General features: G+C 35.1%; 1 protein-coding gene across 10 annotated transcripts; it reads right to left on the reverse strand.

Annotated features, from left to right (window-relative positions):
- Positions 1-8,826: 8,826 nt before the first annotated feature.
- Positions 8,827-18,608, reverse strand: LOC139821520 (histone acetyltransferase p300-like). 10 transcript variants are annotated; one of them, XM_071792603.1, is made up of 11 exons: positions 18,380-18,603; positions 17,261-17,377; positions 17,057-17,176; positions 16,648-16,967; positions 16,004-16,301; positions 12,607-15,904; positions 10,931-11,106; positions 10,258-10,379; positions 10,054-10,173; positions 9,642-9,964; positions 8,827-9,310 (listed from the first exon to the last, which is right to left on the reverse strand). In XM_071792603.1, the coding sequence occupies exons 2-6, from the start codon at positions 17,324-17,326 to the stop codon at positions 15,674-15,676; spliced, it is 1,035 nt and encodes a 344-aa protein (XP_071648704.1). In that variant the 5' UTR covers positions 17,327-17,377; positions 18,380-18,603; the 3' UTR covers positions 8,827-9,310; positions 9,642-9,964; positions 10,054-10,173; positions 10,258-10,379; positions 10,931-11,106; positions 12,607-15,673. The 10 variants fall into 10 exon arrangements, with proteins under 10 accessions (XP_071648704.1, XP_071648706.1, XP_071648710.1 ...); XM_071792605.1 differs by having other exon boundaries at positions 10,258-10,382; XM_071792609.1 differs by having other exon boundaries at positions 10,258-11,106; positions 12,607-15,886; positions 18,380-18,608.
- Between the last annotated feature and the right edge of the window lie 534 nt (positions 18,609-19,142).

The following is a 19,142-nucleotide window of genomic DNA, read 5'->3' on the forward strand; positions in this document are numbered from 1 at the left end:
TAGCAGACGCTGACTCGTTGCAGTCGCGTATCCATTTCTCTGGAATAGTGAGTGCCGTTAGATCCCTATTGCTACGTTTACGCGAGCGTTACTTCTGTAGTAACTTAACGATAATTCTTCCGCGCGTAAACGGGGTTTTGTGGTAACTTACGATAATTCACTTCGCGTAAACGAGTAAAAAATTATCGTAAGTTACTACAGAAGTAACGCTGGCGTAAACGTAGTATATATTACTACGTTTACGCGAGCGTTACTTCTGTAGTAACTTACGATATATCACTCGTTTACGCGGAGTAAATTATCGTAAGTTATTATTTAAAAATAAAGATATTATGATATTAATTCATATGTTGTACATTATATTGACGTAAATTATAACAAAAAATTTCGATAATTTATATGAGTCTCGAAAAAAAAGTTTGACATCTTAGCACGCATCGACTACATGTCGATGTTAGTACGAGCCTGAAGCTGATCACGTGCCCAATGACGTAACTCACGCATGCGCACGAGAGTCCGTCTGAAGCAATTTGCAGCATAGGACGGAAAAAGATACATCGATTTGCAAGGACTGCGTGAGTCAAATTCGCATCGTAATTATTCGTTCCCGCTTTCATCCAACCGCGGGGTCATCCAACTGATGTTGCAAATAACTTTATTTAAAAGACTGAACATGGACGTAAGAATATCTGGACCGAGCATATTCCATAATAAGAACCATTTCTTTTCATAATTCAAAACTAAGCTTCGGAGAAAATTTTGGAGTTATAAAGTGTCGGACGCATTTTAAGGATGTCCAATAATCGCATATTATGCCCGATCTACAATAGCTGTAGTAAGCTGTAATAAGCCTCAAGATGTAATAAATTGACCAATCACAGTTGATTATTCTCCTCACATTCGCCTGTAATTGGTCAATTTCTTACGGCTTGAGGCTTACTACAGCCAGAGAGAAACCTGAGAGCGGCCACCGGGATCATTCCGTTCCAGCGGACGTATATTGATGCGCCGCCTGAGAAAGTGGACGTCAACTACGTCGTTACGCTCGGTAACGGTACACACATGGTTCGTGTCCGTGCTATGGTTCGTGTCCGAACTACTCAGATGGAGGGGATATGCCAGTCGGCTGACTCGGCACTCGTCAAGCTTCGAGCGGGGAGAGAAGGGCAGACATACGATCTGCTGTCTCCTTCTCGCTTGAGCTGTGACGTACTGCTTAGCACGCGCCGGCTATGCCACGATGCCATGCATTTCGGGTCCTCGCGTCTCGCCGAATGCCGAGTCTCGCGTTGGCAAATCGACGATGCGCTATACGTTACATTTACGTTTATATTTACAAATTTTAATTTTTATATTTATAAATAAATAATATATATATATATATATATATATATATATATATATATATATGAAATTTATGAATATAAAGATTGCAATTATAATTAATTAAAAAAATATTTATAAACATAAAAACTAAAATTCGTAAATGTAATGTATAGAAATCCCCGTTCTGGCAAATTTGCTCTTATATCAAAAACAGTCTTACATTAAAAACCTTTACTTTAGCATAATAGTATTTAAATTTAATATTTAAATGCATAACAATAATTACATATTAACTATATCGAGAGAAAAAGTAGTTCATAATGTTCTTTTTACTCTTATTAAATTTATATTAGCTATTAATGTTTATAAGCGGCCACGAGCAACAACAGAGAGATATTGAATTAAAATAAAAACAATTTCTTAAATAAACAATACACATGCTTAACGTTTCGACTGTATTTACAAGTAAACCTAGGCAAGTGTTACTCGCCGATTTTAATGAAACTTTACATATTTGTAGTACTTTGAAAAATATTTGACACGTATTTTTTTTTATCGGCAAAGGTCCACTCTGAAGGGTGAAAACACCCCTTTAAACGTAAGGGGTTGATTTAACATATTAGGTGAAATAAGTTGGAAATAAACGTGTTAGGGGGTTTTTGGGGTCGCTAAAACTAAATCTTATGTCAAAAGTATGAAATTCAAAATGGCCGACCCAATATGGCGTCCAGATACATCAAAATTCCACGTTTAAAGGGGTGTTTTCACCCTTCAGAGTGGACCTTTGCCGATAAAAAAAATACGTGTCAAATATTTTTCAAAGTACTACAAATATGTAAAGTTTCATTAAAATCGGCGAGTAACACTTGCCTAGGTTTACTTGTTAGTCTTCTTCGGAATGGATTACTACGATAGAAGAAGATAAATATAAAAAAACATGATAATTAATGTTCAAGTTTACATACTAAAACATTAAACATTAGTCTAGACTAAAACATTAAACATGTTGGCGAACTAATAATATAAACAAAGTAAACAATAATCTAATTAAATCACAAATATAAAAACGCCGGAATAATCGAATAAAACCATAACAAGATAAATTTATATTTATATTGAGAAGTGGTAAAATCTCTTCTGTTAGGAAGAAAATGTAAAGAATTATTAACGGAGGTATTCTGATTTAAAAGATCTTTAAAATATATATTTTTCAGGAACTTTTCATAGGGAAACGAAAAAAGTGGAATAACGTTAAACTTTGCATGTTCTCTTCACCTTAGTTTTAAAAATTTATTTTTATTTTTTAAGTAACAAAAATGCTCTTCTTTTCTGTTATATCCTGGTCACCATAAATGACAGACGGTGTAAATAATTCTAGCTGTTCTAGGTATCTGAAACCTAAAAACCAAAAATTTTCTTATTCAGAAGAAGTATATATGTGGCTATAGTCTGAACTAGAACTAAACCAATATTTTCATTCTAGGTTCTCTAGGCGGCTTTTTTATCAAAAATATTATTAATCAATATTAAATAAACCATTTACGATCTGAGCTTAGATTTTATAGTAGCCTAATAATATTTTTTATATACTATATTTACATATTTTTCCAACTTTAATCAACTATAATACGCGCCGATTAACTTGTCAGACTTACAACACAGCTCCTATTGGATTAATAAAATCCCCTCACACCTCTCTAATTAAATCGATTTAAATAATAGTAAAGAATTTACTACTCCAACAGGAGCTGTGTTGTAAGTCTGACAAGTTAGTCAGCGCGCAATTTATTAAGATTGGAAAAAATATATGTGTAATTATACATAAAAAATATTATTAGGCTATTAAGATTCAAGCTCGGATCGTACACGGCTTATTTAATATTGATTGATTGTATAACGGTCACATAAAACGGTCTTATTTCTCTTATATTATTAAAAATCAGAATAATAAATTTATTTCGCCAGTGAATAGAATAACAGTTAAAGCAGCTTAAATCGACAGTAACTGGCAATATATAACGTCTTTACCGATATGAACATTGAAAAAACCGTGAGCCAACTCGCTTTGTCGGATTCACACAGCACTTTTTCGGATCAATCATCGAGACATTATTAATTTCGACCAACGCTTTTGGTCAGAAGATGTAATTTCTAAATTAATAGTTTTAAATATTTATTAAAAATATTATAACTTTTTTCAAAATTTTGTTAATAGAATGAGAATGTGAGCAATACCTTAACGAATTAATAATGCAAGGACATACAGACGTTATTACAACCATTCGAGAAAACTGTTCAACATTTTATGTGTTGCTGCAGAAGAAATTAGTAATGTCGGCGGACAAATTATACGCTAGTGGCTAGTGCTGCTAGAAAAGATCGTAGTATTTTAAGGATACATGCTGTAGATGATATTGCTTGTCCCTCGCTTGCAGTTTGAAAATGTTTGATTATTAAAAACATTTGATTATTAAAATCTTACATTCAAAATAACGCTTATAGCAGATAAACAAAAATCTTGTCTGTATTTGACATCACACTTGTGAAAATTAAGCGTGTAAAAAATCTGCAAAAGAAATGTAAACGTGCAAAGAAACTATTGTCAATAACATCACACATACACACACAGAAGAAAATGTAAATAATTGATTTCTTTATTATTACAATAATTTAAATATTGAAATTATTTTGTACCATATGCTTTCTCACACTTATATGTATGTAGTTAATAATAAAATATGTTAATGACAAATAATAAATTACAAAAGCGTATTCTGGTTTGAAAGATCTTAAGGACGTTCTCCGGAAAATCGATTTTCTCTAGATTTTCTTGAAACTGTGAATATACATTAATTTATAGGTGTGCTTTATGTGTAGTATAAATTTTAGTACCTTTTGCGGTGTTAAAAATCGAGATATTGAGCTTCAAAGTTTTAACTTTTAACACGGAATTCCTATTCCGAGGTATTGTGAAACAGACATTTTAATAAATTGTGAAAAAAGTTTTTTCTAAATGTTTTTGAAAGACTAGTATATGATGCTTTATATAAAAATAGAAATTAATAATATGCGATAAGTTTCAATACCCTTGCGGTACTCGTTTTCGAGAAATACTTGTGTAAAGTACGCGATTTGAAGTTAACTTCTTATTTTTTAGTTGTTATATGTAATATTTAGTAAATTAACTGTAGTAAAATAAATTTTACTTTTTAAGCATGAATACAAGTTGAGTATGACTGGAGCCGGAGAAGGTCTTTAAAAATAGGTATTTTTCAGGAATTTTTTTATAGGGGAACGAAGAAAGCGTATAACGTTAAAATTTGCATGTTCTTTTAATCTTATTTTAAAAATCTATTTTTATTTTTTAAGTAAGAAAAATATTCTTTTTTGTTACTTTTATATTATATCTTGATCACTAAAAGACGTAAGTATGAGAGACGAAGTAAATGATTCTAGCTGTTCTAGGTATCAGAAATGTAAAAACCAAAAATTTTCTTATTCAGAATAAGTGATATGGGCTATCGTCTGAACTAGAATAAACATTTTCTTTTAATAAAATACTAATAAAATTTTGAAAAAAGTTATAATATTTTAAATAAAAAAGCCGCTCAGAATGGAAATATTGATTTAGTTCTAGTTCAGACGATAGCCACACTTCTCCTGCAGAATAAGAAAATTTTAGCTTTTTGCGTTTCAGATACCTAAAACAGCTAGAATTATTTACATAGTCTGTCATTTATAGTGACCAGGATATAACAGAAAAAAGAGCATTTTTGTTACTTAAAAAATAAAAATAAATTTTTAAAATAAGGTGAAGAGAACATGCAAAGTTTAACGTTATTCACTTTCTTCGTTTCTCTATAAAACATTCCTGAAAAATATATATTTTAATGATCTTTTAAATTAAAATATCTCCGTTAATAATTCTTTATACATTCTCTTCCTAACGTGTGTGTGAAGCTATCGTCTCATTTTGCAGAAACTCACAAATTATTGAGAGTTCTGGCTTCTTTCAAAAAACGCGTCAGTACAAACTGAGACGCTATGTTCACGCAGCGTCTCATTTTGTCCTACACAAGTTCCACCACTGTATCTCATCAGATTTTGCAAGATCTATAGTTCTATAACAGTTCTATAAAGAGTTCTGCCATATAAAAGCAAAAAAATTAATTATAAGGTACTAAAAAAAAATTACAATGCAACGAGTATACCGGTTGAGATGCCAGTTGAAATCTCGGAGTTCCGGTTTATGTAAAATATTTTTCGAGTAGTTTTGAGCATATTGAAACATTTTCTAAAGAGTTCCGAGCGTTAGAATCTTTGTGTTATATTTAAAAAAATTAATATTAACCGAAAAGTAATCATGACAGAAGAAGATGAGACGCTGTGCGAAATCTCGGAGTTTTGGCTTATATAAAATATTTTTCGTATAGTTCTGAGCATACTAAAGCATTTTCTAAAGAGTTCCCGCCACTAGCTACGTTGTATATATATGTTTATTAACTTTAGCAAACACTAGCTACGTTGTATAATTTTTAAATAAATTAATACCGCTCAAAAATCAGGAATTTATCGAAAATAAGGTGAGAAGCTGGCCGTATTTCGGCAGTTCTGTGAGTTCTGCTATAATTCTCGTGTAGTTCTGAACGTGTTCTAACGTTGTCTCATTTTATTCTGGCAATAAGCATTATTTATTCATTTTTTAAATAATTCTTATCGCTCGAGAAAGACCCTATTCTCGATAAATTCCTGACTTTCGTGCGTTATTAATTTATTTAAAAATTATACAACATTGCCAATGCCCGGAACTCTTTAGAAATTGTCTTAGTATGCTTAGAACTGTACGAAAAATATTTTATATAAGCCAGAATTCCGAGATTTTCTACAGCGTCTCACCCACATACCCGTAAATGCGTCTTTTCTTGGTCGATAAAAATTATTTAAAATATGAATAAATAATGCTTATCGTCAGAACTCTTTAGAAATAAACGTTAGAACACGTTCAGAACTATACGAGAATTATAATAAAACTCACTGTTACCCATGTGTATTGTTTAATTAAGAAAGTGTTTTTATTTTTATCCAATTATCCTTCTGTTGTTGCTCGTAATTTGGCCGCTTGAACATGCATAGGTAAAATAAATTTAATAAGAGTGCAAGAAACATTATAAACTACCATTTTTTTCTTAATATAGTTAATAATATAATTATTGGTATGCATTTAAATATTATATTTAAAATTTATTATGCAAAGTAAAGGTTTTTAATGTAAGACTTTTTTAGATAGAAAAGCATAGAACGGTGATTTCTATACATTACATTTACGAATTTTAGTTTTTATGTTTACAAATATTTATTTAATTAATTATATTTGCAATCTTTATATATTTATAAATTTCAAATATATATACATATATATATATATATATTTATTTATTTAATTATAAATATAAAAATTAAAATTTGTATACAAGCAAATGTAACGTATATAACGGGTATAGCGTATCGTCGATTTGTCAACTCGAGACTCGGCACTCGGCGAGACACGAGACGCGATACCTGAAATGCGTGGCATCGTGGTATAGCCGGCAAGCCGGCCCGTGCAAAGCGGCAACGTCACAGCTCAAGAGAGACAGCAGATCGTATGTCTGCCCTTCTCTCCCCGCTCGAAGCTTGCCGAGGGCCTAGCGTACACGGACAGAGGAAAGGCTTGCGCGACCAGCATATCCCCTCCATCTGAGTAGTTCGGACACGAACCATAGCATGGATACGAACCCATGTATCGTTACCCGAGTCCTCTCTGATCGTTACCGAGCGTAACGCTGTAGTTGACGTCCACTTTCTCAGAGGGCAGATTAGGACAGACGTCCCCCGAAGCCGGATGGCCGCTCTCAGGTTTCTCTCTGCTACAGCTTACTACATTCACTACATTGAGCTATTGTAAATCGGGCATTAAAGAAGCACATAAAATTGCAGGAGCCATGAGCAGAATGCCGAAGCCATATGCGCATGCGCTATGGTATCTGCATTCTGGCCCATGGCTTCTGAATTTCCACAATCTACATAAACTATGCTTATATATTTTACGTTACGTGCACTATAGATTTTCAGTACTGGAAGTGAATATCGGAATGCAGCCGTAAAGCCTTGTGTCCACGATACTAGAAATCGATCTGAGATCTCGGACAGAGAAAAAATTGACCAATCACATTTAAACAATTCGGCAATTGACCAATGCGATTGGTTAAAGCCCCTTACACAATGCCAGGCAACAGGCAATAGGAACAGGAAATAATCAAAAAATCGTTAATTACAACCTAAAAAATTCGAATGCTATGATTGGTTGGCAACAGGCAATAATAGGCACAGAATTTCCAACGTGACAGAAACTCTGTGTCTATTGCCTGTGTCACTGTTTATTCTGCATTTATACATGATTTCTGATTTCTATTCCCTGTTCCTATTGCCTACTGCCTAGCATTGTGCAAGGGGCTTTATTCTTTCTTCGTATATGTATGTACATACAAGATCTCGGAGCGATTTCTCGTGGACACAAGGCTTAAGGTAGTCGTCTCGTCAGGGCATGTATTAGATAAAGTTTTCGATTTCGGATTTTATATCAAATTATATGATCAGCTTTGCAGTCGATTTTTTCTGTGGCTCCTTACCGACTATTTACTCTAGAAAATCGATCTCGAAAATCACAAATTTTGCATTACTTCATACAGAAAAGAAGGCTCTATCACGGTTTCAATCACATATTTTCGTATTTTTCGATTAGATGAAGTGAGAAAAAAACATTGCTTTTTGTACATTAGATTTCGAAGAATCCGATGCAACCATAAAATATATAGGTTACCGGAGATTTCGCTGCTAATTTTTTAGTTTATTTTAGTGAAAATGCGGTAATCGAGCAGACATTTTTTGGTCGAGGTGAGGTTGGGAAGACTTGGCAACGCCGCTGGCTAATCACTGTAGTTGCAGGTTATGGGGCTCGTCTTTCTTAGCCGAATTGGATAGTGATTGACACCTCTGTCATGCGTTTTGAAACCCTTTCTCAGTAATTGTCAAAATTCAATCGAAAAGGAGATGTAACCTCACTTGTAACCTTTCTCGACGACTCGCATGATCAGCTGATCAAAACGGAGTCAAATGAGAAAAATCACATAATTTGGAAAAAGTAACATACTTTGTCACGTATGAAATTTTACACCATAATTCATGAAATTATTTTTTCCTTAGCAAAAATTGCCTGAAATATATTTCTGCACATGACTAGCACGTAGCGAGACGCCTACCTTAATAGGCCTCCAGGGAATGCGGGCGCAATCGATCGGCATTAACGGAAACAAAACCGAAATGATAATATTACATGCAAATAATAGGTCGATCAGGGAAATAGTTAACATATTTCATGAAACCACTAATCATACGCAACTACATCAACTTATACTATAAATTCATTACTTCAATCATAAAGTTGCGAAACAATTAAACATATTATAGTTAATTTTGTAGTCTTTATTATTATTTTATTATACAACATTAAATAAAAATAATTACAAAAAAACTTTATTTGGACGACTTTAAAGACATTTTTAAAATAACGTCTTTAGATGGTCGTAAGGTGTCATTTTTTACGTTGACGCTCGACGCTCATTTTCAGCGAGCAAAAATCTTCAGAAAAAATAAAGTTGTATTTATTCAACATCCAGCGTTGACGCTGAATCATCGTTGATCGTCGCAATACAATCAAAAATGGACTTCGAAATACGTAAAATATTAATTATTTTCAACTAATATCTTCAAGTCAGTCGAGCGTCAACGTGAAAAGGTACCTTTAAGCCCGTATCGTCCACTGACAAAAGGTAGGTTCCATTAAACAAAAAAGAAAAAGAATGCTGTTGCTGTTGCTGCTGCTGCATCAGCTGTTGCGGTGTGCCGTTGGGCCTCGTATTCATGGCAGTCGTTCGACCCCTACAGGCTACAGGAGTAAACACGAATATTGTCAAATGCTTTCGATAAAAGATATATAGATACAGATAGGTAGACAAAAGGCTTTATTTAAGTTTAAAAATAAATAGAAAGTAAAATAATTTATAACGATTAAGTTAAAAAATAAGTCTTAGGAAATTAAAACGTAGAGACATGCAAAAGAATCGAATATATGTTCACTCGTCACTTAGTTTAAATACCATTCTGCATTATGCTATTTGACAAACATTGATAGAGCAATGCTTGAAAAAAGGCAATAGAACTTGTATTTTAATTTGGATTAGCGTAGTAATACATACACAAAAAGTCGATGATTCTACCTGAGCAGTCGCACCTGTTGCTGCAATTGTTGTATTCGTTGCTGATGCTTTATCTTGTGCTTGATGTTGGAGCAGAATAGAACGAGACACTTGGTCTCTTGGCAGCCTTTCGCATGGTAACAACACAACGTTATCAGCTCTTTACACATAGGACAGTCGCCATTGGTCTTTCTCTCCTTGCAATACTTTATATGTATCATCAGTCGCTTCATCTTCTGGCAATTCAATGTTGGTAGATGACACTTAGCATCTCTGCACTGGCAGGCATGCGTCAATGATTGAATGGATCTCTGTATCGATAATTTCCTGCGTTCGTAATTCTCCTATGTTGCAGAAACGAAAAAGATATGAGCACATTATAGGTTTATCCTAATTACAACATGGATATTTTTAGAATAAGCTGACAAGTAACCTGTGGATTTGTTTGTTTCTTATCCGCAGGTGAAGGGTCATTATTCAAAGCAAAGCCAAGTTTTTCCATCGGATGTGGATGACCGTCCTTATCTTTACAATTTACACATAAATCGAAATTCTGTAATAAAATCGCAATTATAGTAAGCATGAAAGTTATGAAAAGTGGCAAGAGTATTTTTCTCCAAAGCAATCTAATACATACGTCACAAAGTGTACAATGGTATCTGGTCTCCACGTGACTTTTACAGTTATTGCAAATATAAATAAGCATGTTGAAGGAAAAACAACAAGGTGTGCTTCTCTTCTTCTTCTGTTTTTTGGCTCCTGCTTGTTGTCAGAGATCAATATAAAGAAAACAAGAAAGTAATCTGTATCTATATGCACGTGTGACAGGCACTATCGCGTAATAAAGATTTTTCCGAAGTATACCCCGATAAGAAAAATCCTGATAGAAAATACAACCGATAGGAACCGATACAACCAAGATAGCCAAATGCTGTGAGGTTGCTGCCATGTTGCCAACAAGCAGCTTGTCGTTAATGCAACTAATTTTGACAAACTCGGAACAAGGTGAGACAGCATTATGCTTGTCGGGTTGAACTCATATGAATTATATTTCTATTAACAGCAAATTGATTGCAACGTAACAACATCAATTTGTGAGGGATTTGTGACAATTTTATATTGTCAATACTTCGTTAGCAACGAAATACAATTAAAAAACTTTATAGCTTGATGACATATGTACACAATAACGGATGGAAATCATAATATATGTGTTGTTGCCGTCATGTTTGCAACATGATGCTCAAGATGAAACGATAAATCATTTATTGCTGTCATGTTGCTGACATGTTGCAGACAACATAACGTACCAATATTGCGGATCGTTTGCTCTTGAAATTGCGTCAACTGATTGCATGTATAAGCAGTCGTGTAGCTGTATTTGTAACGTGTTCTATTTCGATGTCAGCAAATTTACAGCAAATATGTGAAAACACATGCAATGCATTAGTTTGCTCAAAATATATGCTCTATCACGCTTGGCTATCTGGAAATTTGCAAAAAAATCTTATCGTAACCTATCGTTTCACATTTTAGTTTTCGACATTTTAGTTAGAAATGTTATCGTTTCCTATCATTTTTTTCCATTCTCGGTTGAAAGCGAATTCAATCGTTGGCATACGATAGAATTCTTATAGTAATTTATTGTTTTATATCGTTTTATTGAAATTTATCGGGAAAAAATGATTGAAAATCTATCGTAATCAATTGTGTGTTCATAATAAAGAAAACTCGAAGTTTTCTATCGACAACTACAATTACGAAAAAAAACCTATAATTATTAATCATGTATCAACGATAGATGATTCAAAATGTATCTTATCGTAAAGTTGTAACAGAAAACGTTTCGCGATCTATCGTAAAATCACGACGGTACAAAGAAATGGTTTTCCATCTTATAGTTATTTATCGTACATCAACATACGACGACGTACGTACATCAACATCGACAAATCAAAACGGATCTTGTCGTTAAGAATGTTCTGGATCGAGTTTGTCAAAACGAAGTTGATGAAAATTTAATATCATATTCTGTATTATTTTTCAAAGTTCGGGGCCAAATTTCAGATCGTTTCACAACTTAGATTGTTTAAAAAGTAATGACAAACACAGTAGGTTTGTCTAGAATTTTTGGGTAGGTGAGCGATAGAAAGAGAGTTCCTTTTAAGTATATTTCGTCTTTATTATACGCAGTTAGCTTTTAAAAAATATGCTAACGTAAAGAAATTGATATTAACTAAAGAGTTTTTACATGAATTGAAATATAAGCAAAACAAATCAGTAATCAGTCCTGAAGATAGAATAGAGAATAAAACTGAAATAAAAAAACCAGATCTTACAGGACGGAATCAAGGTATCTAGATTACTGACTGAGAATGTGAGTCCGAAACTTATTGGAACGTAATGCTGATTAAGAAAAAAGATAGAAAAACGAAAAGGGGGGCTTCTGCATGAATGTCTGTCAGATCTGTAAGATACTTTAATTTATAATAACAAAAGTCTTTATTTTACAATTATACATGTCCGGGAACATTCCCTCGTTAATTTACCGCAGGCCTTTAACCGATCTATCTCTTTATATTTCGCACGCACCTATGCTTATCTCTCTTCGAATTACTTTCTCTACTTCTCGCTCGGCGACTCGATTCTATTTGCCGCCTATCCGTGCCTTCCTTCAGAATGCGCGAAGGCTTTCCCCTACTCCATCTAACCTTCCGGGCTTTCCGCTTATTTTGGTGTTAACGCGATCCAACCGACTCATGCCTATTACTATGTTTACGCGAGCGTTACTTCTGTAGTAACTTATGATAATTCCTTCGCGTAAACGGGATTTTCCTTCGCGTAAACGGAATTTTGTAGTAACTTACGATAATTTACTCCGCGTAAACGAGTGATATATCGCAAGTTACTACAGAAGTAACGCTCGCGTAAACGTAGTATATCTTTATTTGAAAATCGTATACTTATATCTATTCGAAAATCTTACAGATTGGTTCTTGGGCTAGAATCTTGAGCCAGAGCCACAAGAACGTAAGTCTCAGATCTTAAGACGAGAATGAAACCCAGCAGAGGTCCTTGTACTTTGATGACTAATGTCGATCTTCAATATGACGTCTTATGTATGGGAATCTCTCAAAGGCCCCGCTCGTTGGACTGGATTCCTCGCCTCGATCTTCGTTCACGGACCCCAGTCGTTGCAGCTCTCCTTTCCTGGTGGTGAGTCCACTCCTTGGTCATCCGAATCTCGCTCGGTCAGATTCCAAAACGCGTGCCGTTGAGATTAATCCGTCAAGAAAGGTAAAAGAATCGACTCGTCCAAAAGATCGCACCAAGTGCGGCCATGACACCTAAACGAGAGAAGGAGCCGACCTCTGTGAAGTTGGCCGGACAACTTCAACGTATCGAACTTTAATTAATTGGAATCGATTGGTGGTCGTTTGGTGGTCTTTGGTAGTCTAGTCCGATTGTTTGGTGGTTAGCCGTTTTCCTGTAAAATAAAAATGAAATTTCCGGTGTAAAGTTAGCCGGACAATTTTTTTTTTCAACTATTTAACTTTTTTATAGCTCATTCGACGCGGAATTGTTTGGTGGTTACGAATATCACCAGTAAAACGTTTGGTAGTCAACCGTTTTCCCAGAAAATAGAAAAAACCGTATGCGCATAATGCCGGACATATCACCTCTGTGCCACTAGTCGGAAAAATTGTATTTATCACCCAAATTGACTTTGATAGGGCTCAATCGACGCGGAATCGTTTGGTGGTCACGAATATCATCATTAAAACGTTTGGTAGTCAATCGTTTTCCTAAGAAATAGATAAAACCGTACTGTCACGCCATTGGTCGCATGACTCCGTGACGTTTTAGCTCGGTAATTTGATGGATAAACATTATTTATCAATCAAATTGACTTTCATACGGCTCAATCGACGCGGAATCGTTTGGTGGTCACAAATATCATCAGTAAAACGTTTGGTGGTCAACCCAGAAAATAGAAAAAACCGTATGCTCGCGCCATTGGTCGTATAACTTCGTGACATTAGTTGGATAAATATTATTTATCAATCAAATTGACTTTCATACGGCTCGTTCGACTCGGAATCGTTTGGTGGTCACGAATATCGTCATTAAAACGTTTGGTGGTCAATCGTTTTCTCAGAAAATATGAAAATTAGAACGAGCCGTATGAAAGTCAATTTGATTGATAAATAATATTTATCCAACTAATGTCACAGTCATACGACCAATGGCGTAAGCGTACGGTATTTTCTATTTTCTGGGAAAACGGTTGACCACCAAACGTTTCCGCGTCGATTGAGCCGTATGAAAGTAAATTTGATTGATAAATAATGTTTATCCATCAAATTACCGAGCTAACGTCACGGAGTCATGCGACCAATGGCGTGAGGGTACGGTTTTTTCTATTTCTTAGGAAAACGATTGACCACCAAACGTTTTACTGATGATATTCGTGACCACCAAACGATTCCGCGTCGATTGAGCCGTATGAAAGTAAATTTGATTGATAAATAATGTTTATCCATCAAATTACCGAGCTAACTCACGGAGTCATGCGACCAATGGCGTGACAGTACGGTTTTATCTATTTCTTAGGAAAACGATTGACCACCAAACGTTTTAATGGCGATATTCGTGACCACCAAACGATTCCGCGTCGAATGAGCCCTATCAAAGTCAATTTGGGTGATAAATACAATTTTTCCGACTAATGGCACAGAGTATGATATGTCCGGCATTATGCGCATACGGTTTTTTATTAGCATCTTAAAATAAGAACCAACTATGAATACCAGCCCTCGCTCTGAGATCTCGGACAGAGAAAAAATTGACCAATCGCATTTAAACAATTTGGCAATTGACCAATGCGATTGGTTTAATTCTTTCTTACAAGATCTCAGAACGATTTCTAGCATCGTGGACACATTGGCCTCCAAGAATGCGGACGCAATCGGCATTAACGGAAACGAAACCGAAATGATAATATTACATGCAAATAATAGGTCGATCAGGGAAATAGTTAACATATTGCATGAAACCACTAATCACACGCAACTACACCACCAACTTATACTATAAATTCATTGCTTCAATCATAAAGTTGCGAAACAATTAAACATATTATAGTTCATTTTGTGGTCTTTATTATTATTTTATTATACAACATTAAGTAAAAATAGTTACAAAAAGACTTTATTTGGACGACTTTGACATTTTTAAAATGGACGTTTTTAGATGGTCGCAAAACGTCATTTTTTACGTTGATGCTCGACGCTCATTTTCAGCGATCAAAATCAGAAAAAATGAAGTTGTATTTATTCAACATCCAGCGTTGACGCTGAATCATCGTTGATCGTCCCAATACAATCAAAAATGGACTTCAAAATACGTAAAATATTAATTATTTTCAAGTAATATCTTCAAGTAATAATTAATATTGTATATATATTTTATTTCTAACGATTTTTGCTCGCTGAAAATAAGATTGAGATTGAAATTTGAGCAAATCAGAGCAAAGTTCACTTGAGATCAGTTTTCTCTATTGAGTCTATTCTAATTGATTAAATTTCAATCCAATCTCAATCCCAATCCCAGTAGTCTGATATGGGCTTAAGAAATGACGTCTTACAAACGTCCATTAGCCGCCGACGTCATAAAACCATAAATGACTAAAAATAGACGCCATATGTTGTCTTCTGTAGAGTTCTAGATAATCTCGATTATAAGAGTAGAGATTACAAACCTTTTATCTTGCCGACCCACCATTTTTTACCTATCGTTTGAAAGTAACAAAGACAGAATATATATTAGAACGAATCGCAGACCGGCCTTAGGTCCAAAACGGTTTGAGCTACTCTTATAATCTAGAGCTCTAGTCTTTTGACGTCACTTTGCTACTTGGGTTGTTGTTGGGGTTGATTGGGACCCAATGGGCCGCTAACTCCTCCACCATGCTGACCAAGTTGTTGTCGTTGCTTGATAAAGATTGTCATCAACGGTAGATTGCTCTTGAATATTTTGAGTATTTGATTCGGTTAATCGGGCGTATATGGGCTTCTGAGAATCTGCATAAACTGTTGAGGAGCGTCTGGTTGCTGCGGCATTTGCGCACCCATTGCCATCGGTTGAGCCTGATGCTGCGGCTGCTGCTGTTGGGATATCATATGCTGCAAACCAGGTTGTTGTTGTTGGGGTTGATTAGGACCCAATGGGCCGCCGACTCCCCCACCATGCTGACCAGGTTGTTGCTGATGAACAAGCGCAGTCTATTTATTAAGAAGATCAGAGAGTAATGAAATCTGTGTAATAATATGGATACATTATACATATATATATATATATATTTTAAGTGTTAAGCATCTCACTCGTTGCTTGATAAAGGCGACTATCAACAGTGGATTGCTCTTGAGTATTTGGAGTGTTTGGTTCTGTTGGTCGGGTGTAAGTAGGCTCTTGAGAGTCTGCATCAACTGTTGAAGACCATGCTTCTGTAGTATAATGCCTCCCTGTGGACCGACCTGTCCAACCGGTCCGATCACGCCTGGTTGCCGCGGCATTTGCGCATCCATTGCCATCAGTTGAGGCTGCTGCTGCTGCTGCTGCATCAGCTGCAGCTGCTGTTGCGCCAAGTTGGGATTTTGTTGCATCACACCCAGTCGCCTCCTATACGAGTAAACGCGAATATTGTCAAACGTTTTCGATAAAAGATATATAGATAGGTTGGCTTTATTTAAGTTTAAAAGTAAATACAAAGTAAAATAATTTATAACGATATATTATTCAGAGAAGAAACGATTAAAGTTAAGAAATAAGTCTTAGGAGCAAATTAAAACGTAGAGACATGCAAAAGAGGAGAATATTCACTCGTCCTAATTTAAATAACATTCTGCGCATTTCGCTATTTAATAAATATTGATAGGGGCAATACTTAAAAAAAGGCAATAGAACATGTATTTTAATTTGCATTAGCGTAGTAATACATACACAAAAAGTCGATGATTCTACTAACCTGAGCAGTTGCGCCTGTTGTAATCGTTGCTGCAATTGCTGCTTTATCTTGTGCTTGATGGTGGAACAGAATGGAACGAGACACTTGGTCTCTTGGCAGTGTTTCGCATGATAACAACACAGCGCAATCAGCTGTTTGCATATAAGACACCCGCCATTGGTCTTTATCTTGCAATTCTTTGTATGCATCACCACTCGCTTCATCTTCTGGCAAGAACTCGGTAGACATCGTAGACGACAATTAGCATCTCTGCACTGGCAGGCATGCACCAATGATTGAATGCATCTCTGTATCGATAATTTCCTGCGTTCGTAATTCTCCTATGTTGCAGAAACGAAAAAGATATGAGCACATTATAGGTTTATCCCAATTACAACATGGATATTTTTAGAATAAGCTGACAAGTAACCTGTGGATTTGTTTGTTTCTTATCCGCAGGTGAAGGGTCATTATTCAAAGCAAAGCCAAGTTTTTCCATCGGATGCGGATGACCGTCCTTATCTTTACAATTTACACATAAATCGAAATTCTGTAATAAAATCGCAATTATAGTAAGCATGAAAGTTATGAAAAGTGGCAAGAGTATTTTTCTCCAAAGCAATATAATACATACGTCACAAAGTGTACAATGGTATCTGGTCTCCACGTGACTTTTACAGTTATTACAAGTGTAAACCATGTTGAAGAAAAAACAAGGTGTGCTTCTTTTCTTCTGTTTTTTGGCTCCTGCCTGTTGTCAGAGATCAATATATAAAGAAAACGAGAAAGTAATTTTGTATCTATGTGCACGTGTGACGGGCACTATCGCGTAATAAAGATTTTACCGAAGTATACCCCGATAAGAAAAATCCTAATAGAAAACGATAGGAACCGATACAATTTGGAAAAAAATCTTATCGTTTCCTATCATTTTTTTTTCATTCTTTGTTGAAAGCGGATTCAATCGTTGGCATACGATAGAATTCTTAAGCCAAATCTACAGTGTTCTTTGCTTCCTGTTTTCTACTCTTAACCTTTTTGCGACTATTTCGTATTAATTTCGCAATTCCGTCGCGTAACGCGATGTTTTTTGTTCTGTGTCGCCCAAGATAAAAATTGACGAACTTCAGAAAAGACAAGAAACATCACGTTTACGCGAGTCGCGATGGAATTGCGAAATACGAAATAGTCGCAAAGAGGTTAAGAGCAAAAAACAGGAAGCAAAGAACACATTGTAGATTTGGCTTTACAGTATTTTATTGTTTTCTATCGTTTTATTGGAATTTATCTAGAAGAATGATTGAAAATCCATCATAATCAATTGTGTATTCATAATAAAGGAAACTCACAAAATCTTAAATGCTACGAAGTTGATGAAAATTTAATATCATATATTCATGTATTCTCTTTCAAAGTTCGGGGCTAAATTTCAGATCGTTTCACAATTTAGATAAAAATTATCAATTTTTGAAAAAATATTCGAGTTCTATAGAAAAGTGTAAACATTAAAAAATGCTACCAATATAATATTTTACATACAAGTAGGTCATCATAAACAAAAACGTAGCAATAAAATTTGAAACAATTTACAAAAATATTTTTTTCTAATTTTAATAAAAATTTTGTTTAAAAAATTATTTTTTAAAAATATTATTTGTTGAATAAAAGAGATTTTAATATAAAATATATTTTGATGTCGAATACTTTTTTTAAGTATGCGAGGTTCCTTGTTGGTTAAAAAAAATTAACTTACCCAACCGTCCTAACATCGATCATGTATCTTTTCCCCTAGGACGGAACGTGAAAAGTGAAAAGTTTATCTCTTTCTATTCAATACCAATAGAAAGAAATAGTTACATGAAATTTTTCACTTTTCACGTTTCCGCTCTAGGGAAAAAGTTACATGATCGATCCCTGAGATCTGAGATCGGAGCGGCTTGTGAACAATGTGAATGCCCAGATTGCCCAATGCCCAGTATGCCCGTCCCACGCCCACATGCTTGTGCTTGTAACTGCACGAAGAGCATCATCTGCACCCGTGGAATTGGGTGCGTTCAGCCGATACTCCGCTAGCCTAGCAATCGTGAGCAGTCGCTCGTTTCCTCTTTTTTTAATCCATTGGGTCAAAGGAGAGGAAACGAGCGAAAACGAGCGACTGCTCACGATTGCTAGGCTAGCGGAGTATCGGCTGAACGCACCCATTGACCGATCACAGTCTATTGGCCTAGTTTACACCGATCTCTTGATACGCGTATCAAATAGTAAATAACTAGTAAATAAGTCTGATTATTGGCTGATCAGTTCAAATATACTATTTGATATGCGTATCAAGAGATCGGTGTAAACTAGGCCATTATTTTCCTTGCGGTCGAAGAATAATGAATTGTGATTGGTCAATTCTTATGACTCCACATCCATTTTAGGGCCGGTCTACAATAAATGTTGTAAGTCGTAAGAATTGGCCAATCACAGTTCATTATTCTTCAACCGTGAGGAGAATAATGGAATGTGATTGG

This window comes from Temnothorax longispinosus, chromosome 11, assembly GCF_030848805.1.
Source record: "Temnothorax longispinosus isolate EJ_2023e chromosome 11, Tlon_JGU_v1, whole genome shotgun sequence".
NCBI lineage: Eukaryota > Metazoa > Arthropoda > Insecta > Hymenoptera > Formicidae > Temnothorax > Temnothorax longispinosus.